The sequence below is a fragment of the Patella vulgata genome, chromosome 4 (genome assembly GCF_932274485.2).
Source record: "Patella vulgata chromosome 4, xgPatVulg1.2, whole genome shotgun sequence".
In the NCBI taxonomy this organism is placed as follows: Eukaryota; Metazoa; Mollusca; class Gastropoda; family Patellidae; genus Patella; species Patella vulgata.
Window position 1 is genome coordinate 53,456,533 of NC_065882.2, and position 26,129 is coordinate 53,482,661.

At 31.7% G+C, this 26,129-nt stretch overlaps 1 protein-coding gene across 3 annotated transcripts; it reads right to left on the minus strand.

The window, feature by feature from the left end:
- On the minus strand, window positions 1-25,740 carry LOC126817701 (CYFIP-related Rac1 interactor B). 3 transcript variants are annotated; one of them, XM_050544824.2, is made up of 11 exons: window positions 25,659-25,740; window positions 16,802-16,923; window positions 11,028-11,149; window positions 10,422-10,527; window positions 9,942-10,078; window positions 8,584-8,658; window positions 7,137-7,259; window positions 6,519-6,598; window positions 5,475-5,601; window positions 4,802-4,875; window positions 1-4,296 (listed from the first exon to the last, which is right to left on the minus strand). In XM_050544824.2, the coding sequence occupies exons 2-11, from the start codon at window positions 16,872-16,874 to the stop codon at window positions 4,233-4,235; spliced, it is 981 nt and encodes a 326-aa protein (XP_050400781.1). In that variant the 5' UTR covers window positions 16,875-16,923; window positions 25,659-25,740; the 3' UTR covers window positions 1-4,232. The 3 variants fall into 3 exon arrangements, with proteins under 3 accessions (XP_050400781.1, XP_050400780.1, XP_050400779.1); XM_050544823.2 differs by lacking the exon at window positions 25,659-25,740 and adding an exon at window positions 24,130-24,390; XM_050544822.2 differs by lacking the exon at window positions 25,659-25,740 and adding an exon at window positions 24,077-24,232.
- Window positions 25,741-26,129: the final 389 nt, after the last annotated feature.

A 26,129-nucleotide genomic window follows, 5' to 3' on the forward strand; every position in this document is an offset into this window, starting at 1 on the left:
TGAAATACATTTTTTATTCAAACAATAATAGCTTGGTAATTGATGTACAAAAAAACCAACAAAAACACATCATGAAAGCCACAGCAGCAGTAAAATTAATAGGATCTCTGCAATGATTAAAGCCTGCTTGATAAAAAAAATGGATAAATTGTCTACAAGGATAAATAGGATAAAAAAATTCCCATGCCAAGATTTTGCTTTTATAAAGCTACAAGATGGGGAACATCTTGACTGTGGGAAGATGGACTAAATGTGGTTATAAACTTACATTTAATGATTTAACATGCATAAGATAGAAACAAAATAGTATAATTCTACAAATAAAATGACTTTTATGAGCATTATACATTAATTGATCAGCAATTCATTTAATTACACTTTTTTTCCTAAAAAATAACAACAAAATATCTAAGCCAGACTCTATTTTAAGAATGTCCAAATCAGATCAAGTTCAATTAGATAAATATAAATTCAGACTTTTATGTTTTTTGTCAATGTGATCTTATAAATAGGTATTGCCTATACATACTATGAATGATTTGCACATAGTTAACCAAGCTCTTATTTTTGTGAATGTTAACTAAACATTAGAAACTAACTTTTTCTAAGGAGTTAGAAGCCTAATCTGATGTATACAAATTTCAGAATAAAAATAAATCAGACATCTGTAATTAAAGAACGACTTATTACAATGTGCTCTCGTAATAACAAGAATTAAATGTCATGAATGTAAAGTACCTATCAAATGTTAAATTTAACTATATAAAATATATCTAGATCTATAGAAATAAACTATACCCCTTTTACCAAAATACTGAGGTATGGAAATACTTGATGCTTAAATAAAAAAGAGAAAATATAGTGTTTATCATATTAGCTTGAATCTTGATATAATATACATTCAAAATAGCTGGACTTAATTTCTTTATAATGACAAGCAAATACATATAATATGCCATAACTATAAGGATATATTTTGTCATAGCTATTAAGGTAAAAATTTAATGTTTAAGTGCAATTAAATGTAAAAGAGAAATGTGATATATACATATCAAACTTTATGTATCAATGAACGGAAAATTTATTAAAACTTTCTTTTGTAGGTAAGTCAAAGAGGTTTTAGCTCCTTTAAAAATCCACACAGCAATGTGGAAGAAAAATAAATATTAAATTTATGTCTAGAATGTTATTCTATGTATTTGACTTTGAACCTAAACAAATAAGGCAGAGACCTGTACACGCATCTTGTGATTTGATTTCTATAAGATGGACATGTATTATGCACACGATACCTGAACTAATTAACAAATAATGATTATATCTATCTTAATTAAATAACTTACATAAAATATAAGAACATCCAGCAACAATAAGGATAACAGTACACTATATATAACAATTACAACATAGGTTCAACAAACACATAATAACTGAAATTCTTTACAATGTGTGACAATCGGAACATATTGTTTTCTTCAAGTTTTTATTAAAGATGCATTATGTAAAAGCTAAATCTGCCTATTACAGGTCTTTATTGTGGCTTCATATGTTATATCAAGTTTTATTTAAACTTTTAACATGACATGCCCATAATCAACTCTCTAGGCCATCGTAAGGCTCCGATTTCAAGTAGATTTGAACGCTTCGGCCATTCAATGATTAATTTAAAAATGGAGAAGCAAGACGAAGTACCGTTGTTCTGATAATAAACAATCAATGCCACATCTTCTCAAAACTCCAAACAGTGATAACTTCGCTCAGAATTAAGTAATTTGAATGAAATTTTCAATATGTTCATTTTTGCTCTATCCATTATTTTTGAACTATTATAGCAAAAATGGCTAACTATGTATTTTAATCTTACATAATGCATCTTTAAGGAGATGTATGTGCAACATAACTAAATTTATGAGTAGTATCTATTTAAAGGCACTTTCCCATATAGCTAACGAAAGGCAACTTAAATATCTTAAAGGAAAACATAATGTTTTAAACAAAACACCACTGTACATTTGATTAATTTAAGTGAATGTTAAACTTTTATTAGCACTATCAGATTACCCAGTTAATGGTATCTTCAAACAAGTAAATGTATGTACTTATTATATGAACGCTCATATATTTTAACCCAAACTCTCTGTGGAATGTCATTTCCAAGGTAGTAGTAGTAGTAGTAATAAATATAAATGTACCAATAGAGTATTTGTATTTTCTGATGAATTTGAAATTGAAAGTTAGCAACAATCCTCAATTGATTTTAGTCTAAAATTGATTGCAATAACAAATATATTTTAGTTATAAGCATTCTTTGGTATATGAATTATTAATCATTAAGTATCAATTTCATGTCCCCTGGTTTGTATTTTTTAATTAGATACATCGTCAGAAAGCTATTGTGTCTCATTAATATGCAATATTTATAAATACTAATAACTGCTCTAGATATTTATAAAGCTCAATTAGATTTCAAAAATCTTTGCAGATTTGTTCAGAAATAATCTCTTTTGGCTGATGATATGGAGTCAAAATATTCCATACTTTACACAGCATAAAATGGAATTGTTTGAAGCTAATGCTTTTGTGAGAGGCAAATGATTTCTGTGAATAAATCAGTTAAAAATATTAAACAATTTCTTATTTCTATTGACTGTAAAGAACAATTTGTGCACAAAATTTTGGAATCATTCCATATGATTAACATTAATAATCCCTTATTAATTAATTCATAAATAGATTTGGTTGTATACGACATATTTAATGCTAGTAACTAGATTTCGATGAATTATTCCACAAATATATAACATGATACAAAGTGTATACCCTCAACCATTTCTATGTATATTTTAAATATAATTATATACACAAATAAATACGTTTCTTAAAAAAGGAAGCAAAAGCTATCAAAATGAAGGCTTAACATAGATTTACATACATGTACATTATCTAAACATGTCTTCATAAGACTATAATATAATAAATAACAAATGGAACAAAAAATAATTTTATGGTAAAATTTTTTATCTTATCTACGGGAATGAGTTAAGTTTTCTCTTTAAATCACCATCCTCCCCACAAGACTGTTTTACTCCATATAATAATAAATAAAACTAAAATTCAGAGTGTGCTTAATGTTAATCTTGTAAGTTTTATTTCTTAACTATCCTTTAAACTACAGACCCTTTTATTAAAAATAATTATCTCACCCTCACATTGTTGACTTGTTCAGGGAAGACATTAATTGAGTGACAATCTTCTTCAAGCCATACCATCCATATAACCAGGAGTGAAACGACAGTTTAAGTATACATGTACATGTATTTTAGAAGAAAAAAAATCAATCCCAAACTTGCAGATACTGATTTCAACTACTAGACCAATTTTTCCCACAATTTTGGATGAACACATAAGTATAATATTTTAATAACATGTCAAACACTTTTCTTGAATATAATGTTCTCATGCGACCCCTACAGCAAATTTGTAGAAATCAAAAAAAAAGTTTAAAAATTGATCTATTCAAAAAGGAATTTACACTCAAAATGGGACAATCCCAAATTTACTTTAATTTTCATTGATAAAATACTGGATCAATTCAACTCTGTTTAAACTCTAATAAATGAATTTGGTCAACCAAGAAATTAATTGTTCAACATGTTACAACTTCTGTCTCTGGTGAATTTATTCACGCAAAACTACATCCAGCCAAGGCCATGACCTATGTGGACAACTGGATTTAAGATCTAGCAACAACTTTTTGAAAGCGACTATTCTACCCCTAATATTAAATAACAATTTCACAAAATTAACGACTTAAATTACAAATTTACATTTGAAATTGCATCATTTTATAATAGCAAATTTACAAGAATATTAAATAACAAGTTCTTAACAAAACATTAACACCAAAAAAACATCTACTACTCTTTTTTGCATACCGCTGGGGAAGATCAAAATACTAAAATTATGGCACTCAAAGGTGGAAAATTACATAAATAAATCTGTGCAAGGCAACCAAATTAAGCTGTGATGAATTACATCAAGAAATATTTAAATTCATGGATGTTGGCAGAAAACCAGTGAGTAAATAGATATAGTAATATTTCCTGCTGCCCTTCAGTAAATTAAGATTAAAATATGGTAGCTATTTTGGTCCACTTTGTCAGGCTATTACTTGAGTTCAAAATATAAAAACTTGGAAACATTTCTCCAAACAATTCGATTGATGATCTGTTTTAAGATAACATGGATTTTATTGCTTTGGAAGTTGTTTCGTCTTGGAGATGTTTTGTTGTGTACCTGAAATCATAAAATTATAACTCTTTGAAAAGTTTTGAATACGATTTAAACATGGTTGTTCCTTTCCATATTAGAGAAATAAAACATTTAACATTTCAAAATGTAAAATGTATCATAAATTTAAAGTCAATTATTAAAAAATTGTGAATGAGTTATCTCCCCTTAGACCACGGTTCCCAAATTTAAAGTCAATTATTAAAAAATTGTTAATGAGTTATCTCCCCTTAGACCACGGTTCTCAAATTGAACACTCTCATCATTACAACTAATTAGAGAACTATAAAGATATGATTACTGAATCCTATTCTATTTCAAATCTAATTATCTGTATATAAATATTCTTGTTTCTTTATATATGTTTGATTGATATCAGATTCCTGAAAATGCAGGTATATGTATGTATTAATTAAAGACAATGCAACGAACAGAAGGCAGATCAAGAATAAGGGACTTGCTAGCAGAAGCAGTTGTACTGAAAAAATATAATATAGAGATGTCAATATACCTGAGGGCATTCAATAAGCCATCCACACTACTTCGTGGTTGTTGTTCTTTTATGACTTTGATGGTACTTTTCATCTGAAAAAATATAAGAATTTATAAATAGTAGATTTAATTATAACTATAATATTGTGGAAATTGAATCTCTAAAAGGGATATCAATCTAAAACAGGTTAAATTCCATTCAGTATTTAAAAAAATATGATGCAATGAAAATTAGTCAACATTCAGAATCCTCTGCAGACAATATAATCAGGAAGTTGTCAAAACAAGCCAGGTCCACCTACAATCTTAGCAAAAATCTTTTGATGGGTCGCCTTTTCATCCGACTGAATCAATGTTGTGTGAATAATCAATTTTAGTACAGTTTAGCGTGGATTAACTCATACTAAACAACAAATATCAATTCCAGTGAATGGATCCTGGGTCAGGCATAAGCGTCCATTGCACTGTACAGTCTGAGGCCTGTAATATAACTGGCTTCCTGGGCCTGTAATAATACAGGCTTCACTAAAAGACATTTTATTTACATGTAGCCATGCTTTTTTCACCTCACCTGCATTTTATTAACACCAAACATCACTTCTAATTTTGGCAAGGATTTCACATACCAGGTAGTTAATAATTTATGTTGTAACTTAGTACATGTATATTTAAATAAGACAATTCAAACTTACTTCTATTCCACATGATTTGGCGAAGGCTCCGATTGGATGAACATGATCATATAAAATAATAACACCAACCATAACTCGTAAACAAAATAATTTTGTCTCAACATTTTTAAATCTTGAATAATGTTCTCTGTAAAATAAATTTAAAAAACTTGATACTTGTGCAAATCTCACCTTAGTTTTTTGTTTTTACAATGAAGCAAATTTTACAAGAGAATATTTCAGCTCATACAGGAAATAAAGAATATAAGCAGTCATTCATTATTACTTTAACTTTACTATTGTTTACTAAATGAATTCTTACATTTAGCCCATCATTTATTTAGTCAGCTGATATTCTTTGTTCTGTAAGATTTTTATTTCTTATTTTTATTGTTGTTTAATCTTTGTAAATGGCCTCATCATCACCACCTTATCAACTTATGGTATCCTTTAAAGGTCCTCTCAACTAGTTTGTTATAATCATTACTCCAGTTAACTATTGTTTATTTAGTAATCCAATTATCTTGTTTTTGTGGAACCCTTTACCTTTATTAACTTTTATTGTTACTGTTATTTAACCTCTGAAAATAGCTTCACTATGAATATTATATAAATTTACTGTCACCGATATTACTTCGGTGGAAGTGGAAATAAAGCTATTTCATACACAATTACTAAATGTCATTGTGCTTGATACTTGTCAAAACATTGTACTTTCAGAATAAAACCAGTGATTGATCAAGTGAAATAAAGACTGCTGGCTAAAAATATATATTTTGCTATTTTCTGAGATATTTGACACGACTGAGGACATTAGGTAATATCAATATTCTTGATATAACTGAAATTGACTTGTTATATCTGAAATTTTGCACATACACAGAGTAGTCATTCACAGACATACAACCAATTTGAATATAAAATATAACTACACAGTTGTATTTTTCAGTTGGTTGGAAGAATCTGTACTTAGGACTGATCATAAACCTGACAAGCTTACAGTCTCATATTAACCTATGGGATGACGCTACATAGAGCACTGACTGGATGCAGAGTAAAACTTACTGATTTTCTATCATAACACGACATATGTTAGCCATGGCACTGAGACAATCTGTGGTTTGTTCTACAGGCAGATCTTTATTCTACAATGTAATAACAATTCTTAATTACATTTCTTTATGATGACTTAATAATTTATATTTCATAGGAATTAAACCCAAGTAATCCTATTTGTGAGTGATTTAATTTCTAAAGGAAAAGAATTTAGCAAAAGATAAAATATATAAAATTTTGAGCCCAGTAACAAGGTAACTGTCACAGACAATGTCAGACACCATCTTTGATTCTATTCCTGAAGCAATGTTTACAACATACAGACATTTTCAGCTCATTAAGCACTGCTACACTTCCTACAGAAGTGGTGTTTTTCTCCTGGATACAACTGAAGTTGATTCAACACAAAATTTTTTCTCTTGGAACCAGTTCCATGTCCCCTGAATATATCTTAAGATTTCAGCTGTTTAATAGATGCTCATTCAAAAGATGTATAACAGAGTATATGTACAAACTTTAACCATTAGAGAATGTATCAACGGTTTGATAGTGTGCAAGCTAACTTTTCAAATTCGTTATGCGGGCCCTGCAGCTTAGATACTATACAATATCATAATTCAATTTTACCTGTGCTACAAACTTTGCTGTGGTATCACTTAATGTTTTTAACATGGGTGTAGCATGGGCATAGAATAATGACATTCTATTAGCCATCTCATTAGATACTTCTAAATCATCTTCAATATCATCCTTGAAATAGAATTTTGTTATGTTAGGAATAAATAAAATACAGATGTGACATCATCCTTTGATGTTGGCATACCATAATTTCAAACAGTGGTATGGGCAACACGCCAATCATAAATTATTTATACTAGATAGTAGATGAAATATTGTAGCCAACAAGCAAGTTGATTGACTTCTTAATTAACAAGTAATAATTAACCTGTTGTAATTTAGCCAAAAGTAGATTGATTTATGATACCATAGTAGCCGGTTCATTGTTTTACCAATCGACTTGATTGAACTTCAAGTGGCTAAAGCCGACAGAAAACGGACGATTAAGATCCCTGTTAGATGAAATATTGCAGTATCAATATATTACTTAAACATGCATTATGCAAGAGCTAAATCTGCCTATTGCAGGTCTTTCTTTAGGTCTGAAATGTTTTCTAAAGTATTAATTAGACATTAATTAACTGACCCAGGCCTTAATCAACTCTAGATGGCATCAGTTTTCTCCGACATTAAATAGATTAGAATGGTTCAGCGATACTTTGATTTAATCAAATATGGAGGACCGAGACGTAGCTTCGATCAACCAGTACGGTGGTTGAAATTATTGCACACGTCTGTCAAACCTTCAAAGGCTAATATCTCCGCTTGCAATAGAGTAATTTGAATGAAATTTTCAAATTATTCATTTTATATCATCTATTTTCGAACTATTATAGCAAGAATGGCTAGTTCTTTATCTAAATCTTACATAATGTATCTTTAATGTCTCGCTCTCGACCATTTTAACCATACTTAATTTCATTATTATGAAATACTTTGTTCCAACAGACTAATGGCAATACTTTAAAGGCAAGAAATAACCAGTTGTTAATAATATCCTTATAATGGCCCCAAGGTAGTACAATCTATTCCCTGAAAATGAACTATATCTTATCACTTGGTCCAGTTTTCAAATTTTAATATATTCTATGGCCATTAATATCCATAATGACTGACAGCCAAATCACATAACCTAATCGAGATGACTGAGTGAAGAAGCATATTTACTAAGTGGAAAGCAGCAGTGAGCAATTTAAACAAATAATACTTTACAACTGTAAGAAGCTCTATAACATCTTACAGGCACGAAATATCAAAACATGTCTTTATTACTCTTCATCCTCCAAAAGTTGAAGTTCGAAAGAATAACGCCTTGACAAATAATTCAGAAATAATTTCTAATTATTCTAATCTAAGCAGTATTTATATTTGTATGAAAATAAATGATCAGACATTTCCTTAAGCTTAACTACTAAGCAATAATTTAAATATTTATCTTTAAGATTAAAAAAATTACCTCATTAGCCATTTTCCTTCTACTGAGTGTTCTTCTATAATAACTGAAGTCATTTTGAATAGCAGGATTAGTCATCTAGATTGAAAAAGAAATGTGATATAAATTTATCAATATCTTTACATGCAAGTCAAACATGTCTTAATCATAAAATAAATAATATGTTCATATAAAAACAAATCGATACATTAAACAAGCTATATCTCTTTTCTTTGATACCTAGAAATGGGACGAAAATGGGTCGCAATGCATATGATAATGTAATATGAATGTAAAGAAACTGATTTACATTCAATCGTTTATGTTTTTACTGTAATTTATAATCAGTTATGTTCGTCGAAATACAGGAAGAGTCCAAATTGAATGGCAGTCTTTGGTATCTGGTTATTCCAGTCTACACCGGTAGTATTCTCCTGTGGTATATGTTTAGCCTCATTTATCGAATCACTTCATAACAAATGGCGCTCGAAAGCATTCTGGCTCACATTTTGTGTGCAATTTTGTAAACTTTCATTTTGTCTTAAATACTGAATATCAGAAGCCATCTTTTCATGGTAAGATAACAACATCAATGTTGATTTAAATTGACCAGTAATACTGAGTTACAGATTTTCCTTTAATACAGTGACTATTTTTGGACCAGGAACTGGACCCCAAGTGCTGCTCATTTGTGATTCTTGAGGGAAACATTTTTCCAAAATGCCCCCCAAAACTGCCAATTCCAAGTACAATTGACATGAAACTTGGAATGCTTGTTCCATTCACAACTGCATATCGATTGAAGGACTTAGTTTCCCAAGAAGGTGAAAACGATGTCATAATTATTTCCTGATCCATATCATTCTGATTAAAATACAGATCTATATTTCGTTTTTATACTTTCTGCAATGGCCTCCACTACATGAAGAACAAACAAGTTGTAGTGGGAGGTCGCGTCAGGGGGCCACACCAGCGGCTTTTCACCCCACAATGCAAGTCATTTGATTAACCAATCAGTTTCGGTGATTTGAGTGGGTAATTGGAAACATAACTTTTGCTTTGATTTGCTACTATCGCTACGAATATCTACCTGCACTCCTGCGCACCACACGCTAAGAGCAGTACCCAACAGACCATTTGATTGGCTAATCCCTCATATCAAGCGGACAATTAAAAAAACCTTTGAACTTTAAAAACGAAATGAAATATCATCTCTGTTTTAATCAGATTTGGTCCATATAGTACTATTGTACTTTTTTTGCTAGACACATTGGACATTGAACATAGACACATGGAGTATTTAACAGTGTAAGTACACAAACTGTCTTGATATCTTTCAAGAGAAGGCGATCATATCTCTACGTAACATCATTTATTTTTACCTTTAAGTCATCAAACTTAAGAACAAAATCTAATATTTCCGCAAACTGTTTGAAGAAAGCTTGTTGAGTTTCAAGATGCTGTCTGGGAGTTAAATCCCGAGAACAAAGTTCTCTCAATAAACCCATTACTACAGTTTCTGAAAACATTAATAAATTTTAATGGTAGTTGGTAATGGTTCATTTAAAACATTATCTAACATAAAAATTCTTTAAATTTAAAATATTATTTAATTCATTTTTAAAATTATCTTACATGGAACTTTTTTAAATCTTCTTTAAGACAAGATAATATAATTATTTTATTCATTTTTAAAATGTCTGTGCTATAATCCTGATGATATGATCCTGATGATATGATCCTGATGAATGTCATATAGAGTGTTGCATATATTAATTTAACCACTAAATCACTTCATATTTTAAATATTGTTGGAGACAGCAACAGTGTTCATTCTGAAAGTTTGCATAAAAGCCACATACCAAGTTTTAAGGAAAATTCATAAAATAATTTGAGTTTTGAAATCAGGGGAATGACATCATGCCATGCTTTTTCCTGGTATTCTTCAACCTTTGGATTTGATATTGCCTGAAATTATAAAACAGGCAATTCTAAAAGAAATCTGAAGTAGATACATGTAATAAAATATTGTGATTAAGAATTACTGCCTAAAGTGCCTGCAGAACACTGTGAACAGACACTATACCCTGGACTCTTGAAGTACTGGTTGGCTCTGTCATTTCATAACTAAAGCAGATTAGTAAACAATGTTAAGTTCAGGGGAACACTTGTAAAATATCTAATTTGGGAAATCCCTTCATTATGCTATCAACAAATGTTGTGTATGATAATAGAAACCTGCTTGGTTGGTCAGTTTTCATCATTTACATAGAAGCAACTTTCTGGCAGTGAAATGATACATTTAGCTTGAGTGTCCACAAGTAATTGTAGATGACAGATATGGTCAGACATGACAACAGATGGGGGTGATGATATTGAAATGTGGTTGTATTAAACATAGTTATGACGATATTGAAATCTGGTTGTATTAAACATAGTTATGAGGAAATCTATAAATTTACACTTGCCATTCGTATACTTTCAGATGCTCCCTGGTAGTCCTTTAATAGATCTAAAATATGGACTGCATTTTGTTCAACAATATCCACCATTGTCCAAACTTCACGCTCTTCTTCTGTTGGCTGAGCATCTATATTTAGTAACAAAATGATATTTAAAGTTAATCTTTTACATAAATGCTCTATGCTCCAGGTCAGCAAAATTGTTATCAGGGTTTCACACTGCGTAGCTTATGTGAAACAAGATTATTATTAGGGATTCACACAGCGCAGCTTGTGTGAAACACTATTGTTTTTGTTCGGATTATTAGGGTTTCACACTGCGTAGTTTGTATGAAACACTATTGTTCTTGTTCGGATTATTATTCTTATTCTTTTTTTTCTTTTTCTGTTTTGATTAAATCTAAGCAACTGCTTGTCGCATCGTTAACATGTCTTCGATTTTACTGGGAAAGTGGGTTTGACTTAGAGGATAAAAATATTTTAAACGGTCAGCAAATCTTTATAGACATTAGGCGCCAAATTTAGAAAATTTAAATTTTTAAAAAAAACTTTGATGTTTATGAATATTTTCTTATAGCATTATACACAGGATTAAAGTGTCACCTGAATGAAGCAAAAATGTGCAACCAGCGTCTGCCAGGCAGGATACGCCCATATTTTGCAAGAGATGGATAGAGAACTGGCTAAACAAAAAGCGATTTTTCGTACAATCAGGGAGTTATTTACATTTCAAGTTTCATCAAAATCAGAAGAAAATTGTCACCTCTATATAGGGTCCACAACCTTGATATACCATATTTTTACGCTATTTAAGTACGTGGGGCGACCATTTTGTCTGTCAGTTTTGGTCCGATTTTCATGAAATTCGAACTCAACCATCCTTAGGGTGATATATTCAAACGTTTTTTTAAATCGGATAATAATTGTGACCTCTAGAGGGACCTCAAGCTAAAAACAAGATTTTTCGTACAATCAGGGGCCATAATTCAGGAAGTTACAATCCGATATGCGCGAATATCGAAAGGAACCAAGATCTTTGGGTTATAAACTTATATTTCAAGTTTTAACAAAATCAGAAGAAAATTGTGACCTCTAGAGGGTTCACAACATTCTTTACCTTATTTTTACGCTATTTGAGTACGAGGGGCGGCCATTTTGTCTGTCAGTTTTGGTCTGATTTTTTCGAAATTCGAATTCAACCATCCTTAGGGTGTAATTGTGATATATTCAAACGGGTTCTGAAATCCCATCAAAATTGGGACCGCTATAGGGTCCACAAGCTAAAAACGTGATTTTTCGTACAATCAGGGGCCATAATTCAGGAAGTTACAGTCCGATATGCGCGAATATAGAAAGGAACCGAGATCTTTGGGTTATAAACTTACATTTCAAGTTTCATTAAAATCAGAAGAAAATTGTGACCTCTAGAGGGTCCACAACTTTGATGTACCATATTTTTACGCCATTTTCACGAAATTCGAACCCAATCCTCCTTAGGGTGTAACAGTGATATACTAAAACGTTTTTTTAAATCGGATAAAAATTATGACCTCTATAGGGTCCACAAGCTAAAAATGTGATTTTTCGTACAATCAGGGGCCATAATTCAGGAAGTTACGATTCGATATGCGCGAAAGGAACTGAGATCTTTGGGTTATAAACTTACATTTCAAGTTTCAACAAAATCGGATAAAAATTGTGACCTCTATAGGGTCCACAAGATAAAAACGTGATTTTTCATACAATCAGGGGCAATAATCCATGATGTTTCGGTCTGATACATGCCAGTATCGAAAGCAACCGAGATCTTTTGGAGATAAACCTATATTTCAAGTTTGGACCTGTAGAGTGTCCACAAACAATTGTGGACATCCGGACGGACAGGGGCAACGGCAATATACGTCCACATGAAAATGTGGGCTTATAAAAATTTTGTCTCAGTAATTTGCATTAGCCGCCATTGGCTAATTCAGTTTTTCGATCCTAGATTAATTATTTATGGTTTGATTTGTATAAAACAAAATTTTTTTGCTCCGTTTTCCAAAATGTTATTTTGTTGTTACCGATAAAGTTTCCTGTCGGTACTGCAAGTGACATAACTTTACCAAAAACTACATTTTGACAGTTCGGTACCCCTGTTTGAAAGCAAATACTATTTTTTTCATATCTGGTATAACTGAACGGGTGTGCCCTTTAAAGTTACAATTTCATATTTTCTCAGAAAGTCAAAACATAATTATTTCTATGTCTTTTGCTCAATAGGTTGTCAACATACTATTATACGATGATAGGTGTCATTCTCACACTTAAAACTCATTTACATCGGAAATAATAACACAATTACCTCCCTTGTTTTCTATTCTCCACCATGGAGTAGTTAACTTCAAAGGTTTGAATTTGAAGATGAAAATGATATTTTTGCCAATTTCTCAACTGGCAATAGTGAATTATAGGATTAATAGGATTATTCTTTAACAAGGTAGGACTGTTTATAGATACCATCTATTTTAAGGCTTTATTTTAATAAATTTTAAAAATATAACTTAAAAATATGAAATTGCAACTTTAAAGGCGCACAAAACATCAAGATCAGTTTTTTTAATTTTGATTTCGTTCTATTTCGATTAAAAGGTGAAAAAAGGTGTAAAATTAAGCTATTTACAACCCATTCAGCGTATTCATTTTTTCAAAATGTTTATTCGTAGCTTTCATAAATTTGTAGCAAAAATCCATACGAAGAGAATGTATGCGAAAATTAACTAGTTTGTAATATGAGCAGTTCCCGAGAAATAGGCAATTTTGCATGCATCACGAGTCAGTTATTATTCGCTTCTCAATTTGTTTTTACCATTTGATGCCTAATGCCAATTTGGACTAGAACAAACCAATTTATCATTTTCACTGTCACTGGAAATGATGTCATTTAGGCAAAAACTGTATTTTTAGCATTCAAAATGATATGTACATGTAATGTGTTTAAAATCATGATATTTGATTCCAATCAAGATATAGAATGAACCCATACGATCATACAGATACCACAAAATGGTTTCTGACATGTACGATTGCAGAGAAATAGATGATTTTCTACAAGTCCTTTTTCAAGGTTTTTGGTCTATAAAAGTGTCAATTGTAATTCGATTTTCATAAAATTTTCACCATGTGATGCCAAATGCCATTTACTATTTCATAAAACTGGTTTACCATTGACTTTATCACCGGAAGTAATGTCATTTTGGCAAAAGATGTATTTTTGGCCCCCAAAACAAATATTTGTTTGAAGTAAGTGATATTCATTATTCGTATAAAATTATGATATTTGATTTCAATGGACAAATAGTATGAATCAGTGCCATCATATAGGTATCAAAAAAGTGTTTCTAGCCTCTTCCCTTGCTGAGAAATAACCAATTTTGTCAGGATCACTTTTTACGATTTTTCGCATTTTAATAAGGCTTTATAAATGGTTTATTCTGTTCAAATTTTAATCAATTTTCTGTCATGCACAAGACAATTGAAGGGATAATGCCTGTAATCCAATATAAATATTTTGTTGGCAACGGAAATGATGTCATCGTGTCAAGTCTTCGTTGTATATATATTTTGTTAGTAACGGAAATGATGTCATTGACTCATCGTGTCAAATTTTCATTGTACATGTATATACATGTATGGAACTGATATTGCTGGATTTATTGACTAATTCTGTGTCCATTTTAAAACATGTGCAATGCTCACATGGAAATCATTTTAACGTTTCCATTGGTACGGGAAGTGATGTCAGTTCAAGGGTAATGTGGCACCAGTGAAACCCATCATTACTACATCACAGTTCTAGTTCTTCTTATTTTTTTCCCCACTTGAGCATATCTCAGAAAATGCTTGTCGGATCGATTCGATGTTTTCGTTTGAACTCACTGCGACAATGTGAAATCACCAAGTTGTCATTTTTTTTAAATATTGCTGTAATATTGACATAACCTGAGACAAGGCCAATAGCTAAGGTTCTTTAGATTTTTGATGAATCTTCGCAGATATTAGGTGCCAAATTTTGAACATTTAAATTTTGACAAAAAACTTTTTTATTTATGAATATTTTTTTAGGGCATTTTACCCAGAATTAAAGGGTCATGTGACTTGAGCAAAAATATAAACAATTTCTGTCTCAATAATTTTCCTTGCCCGCTATTGGCTAATTCAGTTTATGGGTTCTAGGTTAATTATTTATTACTCGATTTGTATAAAACAAAGTTCATATGCTGAATGGTGCAAAGTATCAAATTTTTTATTACCGATAAAGTTTTCTGTCGGCTCCGTAAATGACGTAAATTTGACAAAAACTACAATTTTGGCAGTTAGGAACGAACGTCTTTTCGCAAGCAAATATTAATTATTACGAATCTGATAGATCAGGATGAGTGCCCATACTGGCCCCATACTACAGATGCAAAAAAAGTCAGACTCAGTTTGTTTAGTTTCTGTTTTGTATTTGCACAATTTCGATATAAAAGTGAAAAAAAGGTGTAAAAATGAGCTATTTACAACCCATTCAGGCTTTTAATATTTTGAAATATTCCTTTGTAACTTTCATAATCTTGTAGAATTAATCCATATGAGGAAAATGTATGTCAAATTTAGTTTGCAATATTAGCAGTTGCCGAGAAATAAGCAATTTTGCAGGAGTCATTTTTCATATTATTTTGCCAGTAACCGATTTAATTATTATTGGATTTTCATAAAAATGACACCATTTGTTGCATAAAGGAAAAGTGTGTTATATCAAATTGATTCAATTTAAAATTGACACCGGAAGTGACGCTATTTTGTCAAAAACTGTATTTTAAACCTTTAAATCGATATTTTTTTCAACTAAGAATTATTTCATATGTATTAAAAATTTTAACTTTTGGTTTAAATCAACATATCAATAAAATTGATTTGGTTTATAAAAGTGTCAATTATTATTCGATTTTCATTAAATTTTCAACATGTGATGTCTAATGCCATTTCCGATTTGCTAAAACTGATTTGTAATGTCTTTTGGCAAAAACTGCATTTTTATCCTCCAAAACAAATATTTTTTTTAAGTAAGTGATATTCATTATTCGTATAAAATAATAATATTTGATTTCAAGGGACAAATAGTATGAATCAATAAGATCATATAGATATCAAAAAAAGTGTTTCTAATGTCTTCTTGTGACAAGAAATAACCAATTATGTCAGTATAATTTTTATAAGATTTTTCGCATTTTAATAAGGCTTTATAAAGTGTTAATTCTGTTCAAATTTTAATCAATTTTCTGTCATCAAAGCACAATTGAAGTGGTTATTTCTGTAATTCAATTCAAATATTTTGTTGATACTGGAAGTGGTGTCAATGTGTCGAGTGGAACTGATATTGCTGGATTTATTGGCTAATTCTGTGTACATTTTATAACACATGTCCAGTGCTTAACATTTACATTGGTACAAGAAGACGAAGTGACGTCAGTTTAAGGATAAAGTGGCATCAGTGAAACCTGTCATTACTGCATTGCAGTTCTAGTTAAACATTAGTATTGCTATGTAGTGTGCAAAGCAGTGTCAAAGACACGGTACATATACCTCCCAACAATATCTGCTGCTTTAGCCTCTGGATATATGCTATGATATGTTACTCAAGATGGACCCATTGTTGAAGAACAGTCAACGTAAGTGAAAAAAATAATAAATGTCAACATTAAATGTGGACTTCTTCACTTCAAGAATAATCACTATAAAGAGAAACTAATTCTCACTTTCAAAGTCTACAAAAATGTCTGTATTCTTGGATGGTGGGTCATTCTTTAATACACTTAAAAGCTTTCCCATGTCTGACTTGAGTGATTGTCACCATTTAATTCCTTCTTCAATGTAATACCTATAAATAGAATTAAGAAAAATGCTTATCCATAACTTTTAAATATAATCAGTGAAGTACAATTTAAAGATGTCTGAATTTTTACATCATTTTTTGTGGGACCACTTGCACTGTCTCTGTTGGATACTTGCTACATTTTTTTTTAACAAAAGACCAGGTTCCATACACTTAGTAATCTTCTTCAGGTGACACTCTTTAAAAGTACTGATTTAAGTACTATCAACTTGAAACTTTGCATGCTTGTTCTTTGGACAATTGAGCATCCATTGATGGACTTGTGATATGTCACAATTGCAAGAAGTTGTTAACCAAACCACGAGTCGGAGATTCCTTTTTCATGTGCGGTCGTACCTGTTAATAAAGAAAGTGTTGGTGAAAGGGGGTGGGCAGCCCAATTATTAGCCCAAATCAAAAAGTCCTTGTCAATCTGATTAAAACAGAGATCCTATTTCGTTTTGTTTTTTATAGCTCAAAATTTTGTTTTACTTGTCATTACTACACTAGGATCTGGAATAGTTGTTATCATTGACGTGTTCTGGATGATGTAAGAAATTAGCCAATAAAACAGTCAGTTACAGCAAGCTTTTAGACTGAGGTGACACAGAACTGTGGGTAATCCACCAGAAACATCAATGCTGATTGGTTAATAAAATGTCTGACGTCATAGGGTCAAAAGTCGCTCGTATGACATCTGACGCGACCTCCCAAAACAACTGGTCAGATCTTCATGTAGTGTAGACCATCAAAGTATAAAAAAAGAAACAAAATATAGATCTGTATTTTAATCAGATTGAGTTCTTGTATAACAATTCTGAATGAAAATAAATAATCTGAGTGCTGTGGACTGTGGTCCTGAGTCAAACATTTTATTAATGAATACAATTGTCTCAGGAAGAATAGACATTGAATGTGCATACATACACATTTACCAATCAGTTATATTTGAAGTTCTATCAAAGTCCATGCACAATGAAAAAAATAAATTTAAGTTCTAAGAGTGTGACAGAAGGATGAAAAGACCCAATATATTAAAAAGCTTTCTATAATTTGATATTATCATTATAAAACAAGCCAACAGTGAGACTGATGTTCCCCGCCCCCCCCCCCCCCAAAAAAAAAATAGATGACACATATTAATTAATTGTACATTTATTTTTTTCAAAACTTTATCAACTGATCATGATTATCAACTATACACTAAGTTTCAATACTCTCTATCAGATAGAATCAAAGTTATCTTGTCCCAAAGCACCGACCAATGAAATTGCTTTAGCTCGAAATGTTAATCATTGAACCCAGTCAAGACATTCACCTAATGAACATCTACATCAAGTTTAAACATTCTACCTCAATTAAAAGCAGAGTTGTTATGTTCCAAAGTCTTGACCAATCAAATTGCTTATCGCTCCTTAGCCTAAGCAGAAAATTCTCACCATCGAACTTAGTCAAGGTAATGATATAATGAATCTACAGAGTTTAATCGCTCTCACTTCATTATAACTAAAGTCATCGTGCCCCAAAGCATCAACCAATCAAATTGCTTATCTCTGCTTACCCTCAGCAGAAAATTCTCATCTTCGAACTCCATCAAAGCATTGACCTATTAAACACCTACGCCAAGTGTGAACATTCTAGCTCAATTAGAATGAGAGTTATTGTGTTCCAATGTCTCGACCAATCAAATTGCTTATCGCTCTGCTTACCCTGAGCAGAAAATGCTCATTATCAAACTTAGTCAAGGTATTGGTGTAATGAAACTATACACCAAGTTTCATCACTCTCACTTAATTAGAACTTAAGTTATCGTGTCCCAAAGCATCAACCAATCAAATTGCTTATCTAAGCAGAAAATGTTCATCTTAGAACTCCATCAAGGCATTGACCTAATAAAAACCTACACCAAGTCTGAACATTCTAGCTCAATTAGAGGAAGAGTTATTGTGTTCCAAAGTCTCGGCCAATCAAATTGCTTATCGCTCTGCTTACCTTGAGCAGAAAATGCTCATTATCAAACTTAGTCAAGGTATTGATGTAATGAAACTATACCCCAAGTTTCATCATTCTTAATTAATTAGAACTAAAGTTATTGTGTCCCAAAGCCTCAACCAATCAAATTTCTCATCTCTGCTTACCCTAAGCAGAAAATGCTCGAACTCCATCAAGGAATTGACCTAATGAACACTTACACCAAGTTTGAACATTCTAGCTTAATTAGAAAGAGAGTTATTGTTCTTCGAAAGGCGGGGGGACAATAAATTAACACTCTGTAAATAACTATTTCATCTAATAGGATTGATTATTTGTATGGAATGTGATTCAAAATTTTTGCTACATGTTTGAGTACTGGTACATAACAAAAGCCTTTTGCATCAGTTTCTGCAAACATGTTGAATATTCCATCTCCATGGAAATTTGATAAAGATATTTTTGTGTCATAAAAGGCAACTGACCTTGTCTCATGGGTTGTGTTTGCTTGTATTGCTACTTCTATTAACAACATGCTATCAGGAGATAAATATTGAGTAACTGTTTATATTTACTGAGTTTGGCTATAATAATTCACAGTTAATGAGTTAAAGAAAGGATACTAGGGAGGCCATTTTAACAAATATGTAGAAATGGATCTATTAAAGAGTGTCTTTCTACATGCTGTTAGCACCATAACAAAAATATTAACACATCTCTACTTCAGTTTACTAGTTAACCTAATGGGTTAAGTCTTCTTTTTATACTTCAATTATGTAAATTAGATGTAATTATCATTCAAAATTGTTTGGTCAATGATTCAGGGACCATGAATGATCAGCGACAAGTGTAGAACATAGAATATAGAGATCAGTCGAGAATAAAAATATTCTTCAGTCGATAATCAAAACTTTGAAAGATAACTTAAAAGAATCTTAAAACATAACTGTACAGACCAATGGATTTCTTTGAGATTTTGTTTTCTGCCCTAGTTTCATGTTAAAAGCTTTTTAGGGATAGAATTCTTTAGCCAATGAGCAGAAAATGGAAACATATAGAATGCAGGTGAATATGAAATAAATATAAAAACAAAAACATGAGAAAGTAGGCCAACGACATGAAGTAAGTAGGTCATGTCAGTACAAAATGAACTTATTGTGAATCTATAAATGTTGTAATGTTATTTTAAATATCATGTGTAGGACAATCTGGTACCATAAGCTAAACTGTTGAATATTAATCTTATCATCAACCAAATTCTGCAAAATGACAGACAAGCATCATAAACTATTATAAAAACTATGTCTTGACACGGTCAGCTTACCCTCAACATACATGTATACGGCGACATATTCCAAAAAGTAGCCTTAAAATATTATTTCATACATTACAGTTGTTTGTTATTAAAAATAAATGTAAAGCTAAAGAAAATACTTTTACTTAAATATTGTGACATCTATTAAATAAATAATTTTCATCACATATCATCATATTTTGTATTGAAATAAATTCTGTTATCGCAAATGAAATAATGAACCATTAAAATAGTCACCAAACAGTTTCCCTTTGTGGTAATGCGTATTACATTTTTGAAGCAACATTTTTTATGTAACTAGTAGTCATGACCTTTTTCACATAAAACCTGCTCAAATGGTACTACAGATATCTTAACATATAATTAACCAATTCCCATCGAATTAAAGCCAAAACTTACACATAAATTTAATAAAATCCAGCGGCTACATGATATTTCTTTCACTTTTAAAAGGTCTGCAGGACCAGAATTAGAACCTGCAAGGGATTTCACGTCACCTCAAAAATATACAAAAACTGTTCGGTAAGATAAAATTAAGATTTCAGTGTCCCACGTACTCTTCACTATTTGTAACGTAATTACTTATTTCCATGCAAACTGTTATGATATGTGTTGAAAATTTTGCAATTTAAGCAATATTTACTTGTGCAAAGGCTTGTAGTGTTAAAACGGCTACAAACATTGCAGCTGCGGTATTACTACTAATACTACTGTCTGAACCGTGGTAAATTATAAACGGATTTCGTCGATGGTGAACAAACTACTGAATAATTGTTACTAAAAACTTGCCTATGTGTTTGAAATCACCTCCGGTTGAATAAAATCCATTGCACAATTGAATATCCCAACAAAAAAAAAAGTTCTCTCTTGAAAAGTCAATGTTTTTTCTTGTGTTTTTCGACTATGTTCATGATAACATTGTACATGTGACATGATGAGCTAAACCATCTTAATATGTTGAAGGGGTAAATGGTTTGCAAATTTTGACAATCACGTGTGCTGCAATCACAACAACACGCGACCTTTCCGATCGTTTGAGTTTGGGCAAAAAAATGGCAACTGAAGACAATAAAATCAATTTGGATAGAATTGATTGTCAGTCTACTAAATTTTCATTCACAATGAATACTGTATATCACCGATTACACGAATACACATAAATATTGCTTTTCACATCATCATCACCTCATAATTGTCAATACCCTGTGTTAGTGTGTATTATATATATTTTAATAAATTATATTGGGCCCTTACATCCCTGTCAATTATATGCAACTCTGTGGCTAACATTTATAAATAAACATACTTTATTACAATTTTAATTGATAATATTTCATAACGCGGGATCTAATCTCAATGTTCTGTAGTTATTATTAGTCCATTTTCAAAGTTTTATGATTACCACAAAAACTATGAAAAAAAGGCCACCGCTTCTCAATAATTTCCATATTTAATTCAAGTTCCGACTGTTCACGTCCATAATATTTCTGAATAAATTACTTTTTTTTCGGTTTATTTGACAGATACTGAAATCGAAACATTGTTGATAAGAACAATTCGGGATGTCCAAACAATCACTTGTCAAAAGAGGTATCGCAGATTGCATGTATTCTTTGGTCTTGTGTGTTAATTATGCAGACCGTGGGAAAAACTTGTGCAAGTTTCGCGCTAAATTTAACCATTTTCACTGCACCTTTGTGGTATACAGTAACTCATATGGCATGGTACATGTACCGTTTATGGTAATAGAATTCAAAGCGTTGATTGGTTGAGGCATGATCACGATCTACAAAATGCCATCCGAAAATTCCATTCTCTGTGGATTTCAAAAGGGAGTTGTATTTGTGATAACAATCGTATGGATACATTGCCCCGTGCATTTCAAAACGAAGCCGGGATTTTCGGAAATTAATTGTGTTACGGAGACGCAAAATTCTGAAGAGTTTTTGCACAACAGAAATAAAATTCGAAGAGAAATAGAAAGACATGCAACTATATCTGCCGATAATTAAACCGATGTGCGCTATGGTTTGTTGTTGATAATAATTTTTAGTATTTATATAAAAAAAGAAATAATAACGTTATATACCTATTCAATGATTTAATGGCCTCGGCTATTAATTTTGCCGAGGCAAATGTAAACGCCCAAACTCATTACTGGTCCGAGAGCAATAGCTTATTCATACACAAAATTTGAATTGTCGTAAAAGAGCCAAACACCGTTACGATAGACAAGCCTTGCTGAGACCCCCTTATACGAAATGATCTGTCCCGATAAGTGACGTAATTAGCTTCCATTTTTGATTTCTCATGTCAAAGTTTGTGAGGAGTTCAATTTTACAAGAGAGAACTTTTTTATTCGCTGGGATATTTAGTTGTACAATGGATTTTATTTAACGGGAGGTAATTTCAAACACACAGGTAAGTTTATATTAACCAAAGTCAAGTAGTTTGTTCATAATCGAAGAAATCCGTTAAAAATTTACGATGGTTCAGACAGTAGTGCCTACATGAGAACATGACAGGGTACAACTTGAGCAGTTAAATTACTTGCATCCATTTTCGAAATCATACCAGTAAACTGAATGGTAATTTTACCATGCTAATATACTACTGTCTGAACCTTGCTATTTTATAAACAGATTTCTTCGATTATGTACAAACTATTTAACTTTGGTTATTATAAACTTACCTGTGTGTTTGAAATCAACTCTGGTTAAATAAAATCCATTGCACAATTAAATATCCCAACGAATAAATAAATTCTCTCTTGAAAAATTGAACTCAAACTTTTGACATAGGGCAATACAAAAATGGAAGCCGGTTACGTCACTCTTCGGGAGATATCATTTCGTATAAAGGGGTGACAGCACGCTACATCGAAACGTTTTACGGTAGATTTACAACAATTCGTGGTATTAACCTCGGCTTGGTATTGAGTTTGGGGGTTTGGCCCATATCTCTTTATTTTATTACCATCTTTTTACATTCTAGTAAAATCCCTGCAAAGTTTATACATTTTCTTTTGAAATAATATAATTTTATTTTAATTATTTGATTATAGGTTTTTTGGCATTATACACCCACAGAATTGGCACCTTGGGGGCTGCCATAACACGCTTTTTTTATATGTTGCTGAAACAGTTATCGTTTCCTCGAAAGAATGATATTAAGTTAACGATGCACTCGGAAACTTCAGCGTGAGCTTCATGTTGTTTCTTAAATTATTTATAATACATGTATAAAGAAGATAGGTTTAGTTTAAATACAACTTTATCTTTTACGAGTATCCGTGCTATCATTGATATTTTCATTGTGAATGAAATTTGGTAGACTGGCCATCAATGGTTTCAATATAAATCTTCTATGTAATTGCCTTTAAATTGTTAAAATTTTTCGTCGCCCAAACTCAAACGATCGAAACGATCGCAGTTTGTTTTCATAGCAACACATGGTTGTCAAACCCGCTGTCAAAACTAAACGCCCCCACAACAACTGTAATGGTTTCGTCCAACATGTTGTCTTCGACTTTGTAGAAAATATAAGTAAACACGTCAAATTTTTCAAGAGAGAACTTTTTTTATTCGTTGGGATATTTAATTGTGCAATGGATTTTATTTAACCGGAGTTGATTTCAAACACACAGGTAAGTTTATAATAACCAAAGTTAAATAGTTTGTTCATAATCGAAGAAATCCGTTTATAAAATAGCATGGTTCAGACAGTAACAGGATAATGGGTGTAAATCAGAGTTACTGTCCAGAACAGTGATCAGTGTGAGTGTAAAAAAGAAGCCTAAAATGGCTAAAAAAAAAATAGACCATCCTACCAAACCCAAGTACTTTAACGATCAGTCTCAAACTTTTCACTTACCAATTCGATATCCTTATATTGTTCACATGTAACGGAATTTTTAAACTGTATACCTTGTATAAATAAATAAGTGTATCCGTCCTGGTTGTCTGTGGTAATAGATGTTTCCTTACTTCCTTGCTCGATTAACCACCATTAATGACCTTACTAATCTACTTCCGGGTTAGGCGATTTCCATATATGGTCTGTCTTAACTCCACACGCAAGATATTTAATGCCTTCATTCATAATTCATTTAACTTTTGCTTTACGTCCCGATTACGCAACGAATGTACAACAGCAAGATATAAATACATATTTAAAAACCAAGACAAACAAACAAAATAATGTTCAAATCGTCTTGATTAAGTGGTAGGCATAAAAAAAATATGTCACGGCTGGTCGAGCAGCTGTCAGGTGGTCGCGATAGGCCTAGTGCCAAAATATGTCAAATATTAATAATAACGCAATTATATCAGGACCGTAGGAATAAATTACAAAATGCTCCATTTCCTTCTATAGCAATTTTTTTTTTTATTTTTTTATTTTTTTTTTTTTTTGGAAAAGAATCAAGATTAGATCTAGGACAGATTATATTTAGACTGCCAAGATACGCCTTGACAACCAAGACACTCAATCAGGTTTCGTCTGCTAGACACGCTAGAACAAGGCCTGGTAAAATCTTGCCGGTCGTTGTTGATGTTTTGGTGGGGACGTTTATTACGTCAACATTCATAGAGTTATAAGATTTTATTAACGTTTATTAATACAGATAGGCCTACGCCTGGACAACGAAGGAACCCATTAGCTTTCGTCTGCTGGGATTAGAGGCCCAGTAAAATTCATTTGCCGTTGTTTTGTTTTAATATTAACTGTTGTGTAAATCTTACAAATTTTTTATTAACAACATAACCAGTTTATTTTGCAAATAATTTAGGCCAATCTGATGCCCTGATGGATGCAATATTAATCAACATGAACATGTGACTAATAAAGCAATGTAACGTAATCCGACCCATATTCCGGCTAGTCAATTATAATTATTATAATCATTGCTAGTAGGCCTACTAGGAAAGTTAAAGATTTAAGATAAGATAGACAACTTTTATCCATTTTTTTTATCCACTTTATTCAAACAATCTTATTTAAATTAAAAATAAGAAATTAAACCAAGTTCTTTAGACACGTTTTTATTAATTTTTTGGGTATGGTAGTAAATAATTCTAATCTAAGAAGATTGAACTGAAGTTTATAATTATATTTCAAGAAATTGCTGCGAGAAAGAGAGAAATGGGGTTAGTTTAATGTCCACGACACAAACTAGGTCATTTTGGGACTAACACATGGTTAAATTTTATTTCAATAATTCGCTTGCGCACGGCATAGGGGTCTTTAGCAGTGGGAGGAAACCAGAGGACCCGGAGAAAACCCACGTGGTTGGACAGGTGACCCTACTCCTTGTCACATACAACGGGGGAATCAAAAACACGCCAGTTGACTCAATGACGGACCTTATGATACAACACGCACACGCTAACCATTTGGCCATCCAACCCCCCTTGCTGCAAAAGCCAAAGTTTACACTTTTATAAATTACACTTACAGACTGATCCACACCTTACAAATTTGTTTGGTAAGGCAAGACTGCCATTTGTTTCCCTCCATCCAATCTCCAATATTGTTAAACAAAATCCTAGTCCTGCCATTAATCCATGATGAATTTGCATAGGCTTTACCTGAATGATTTAGGCTTAGTTAGTTATTTGCCCTACAACAAACAAAGAGACTAAATTTAAAGTAGCTAAGTCTCTAACTCAATATGATCAAAAATCTTCGACATTGAAAACACAAATTATTTGTCAATTCAAATCAACAATTGTCTTGTGATCTTACAGGGAAAAGATGAGCTTCTGATATCCAATATTCAAGACAAAATAAACATTTTACCATTGGTACACGAATCGTGTACCATAATGCGTTTCGGCGCAATTTGTAACAAGTGACTCGAAGAACGAGGTTAGACATATTCCACAAGTCATGTCAAACGGTGACCCCATATTTTTATCTGGAGAAC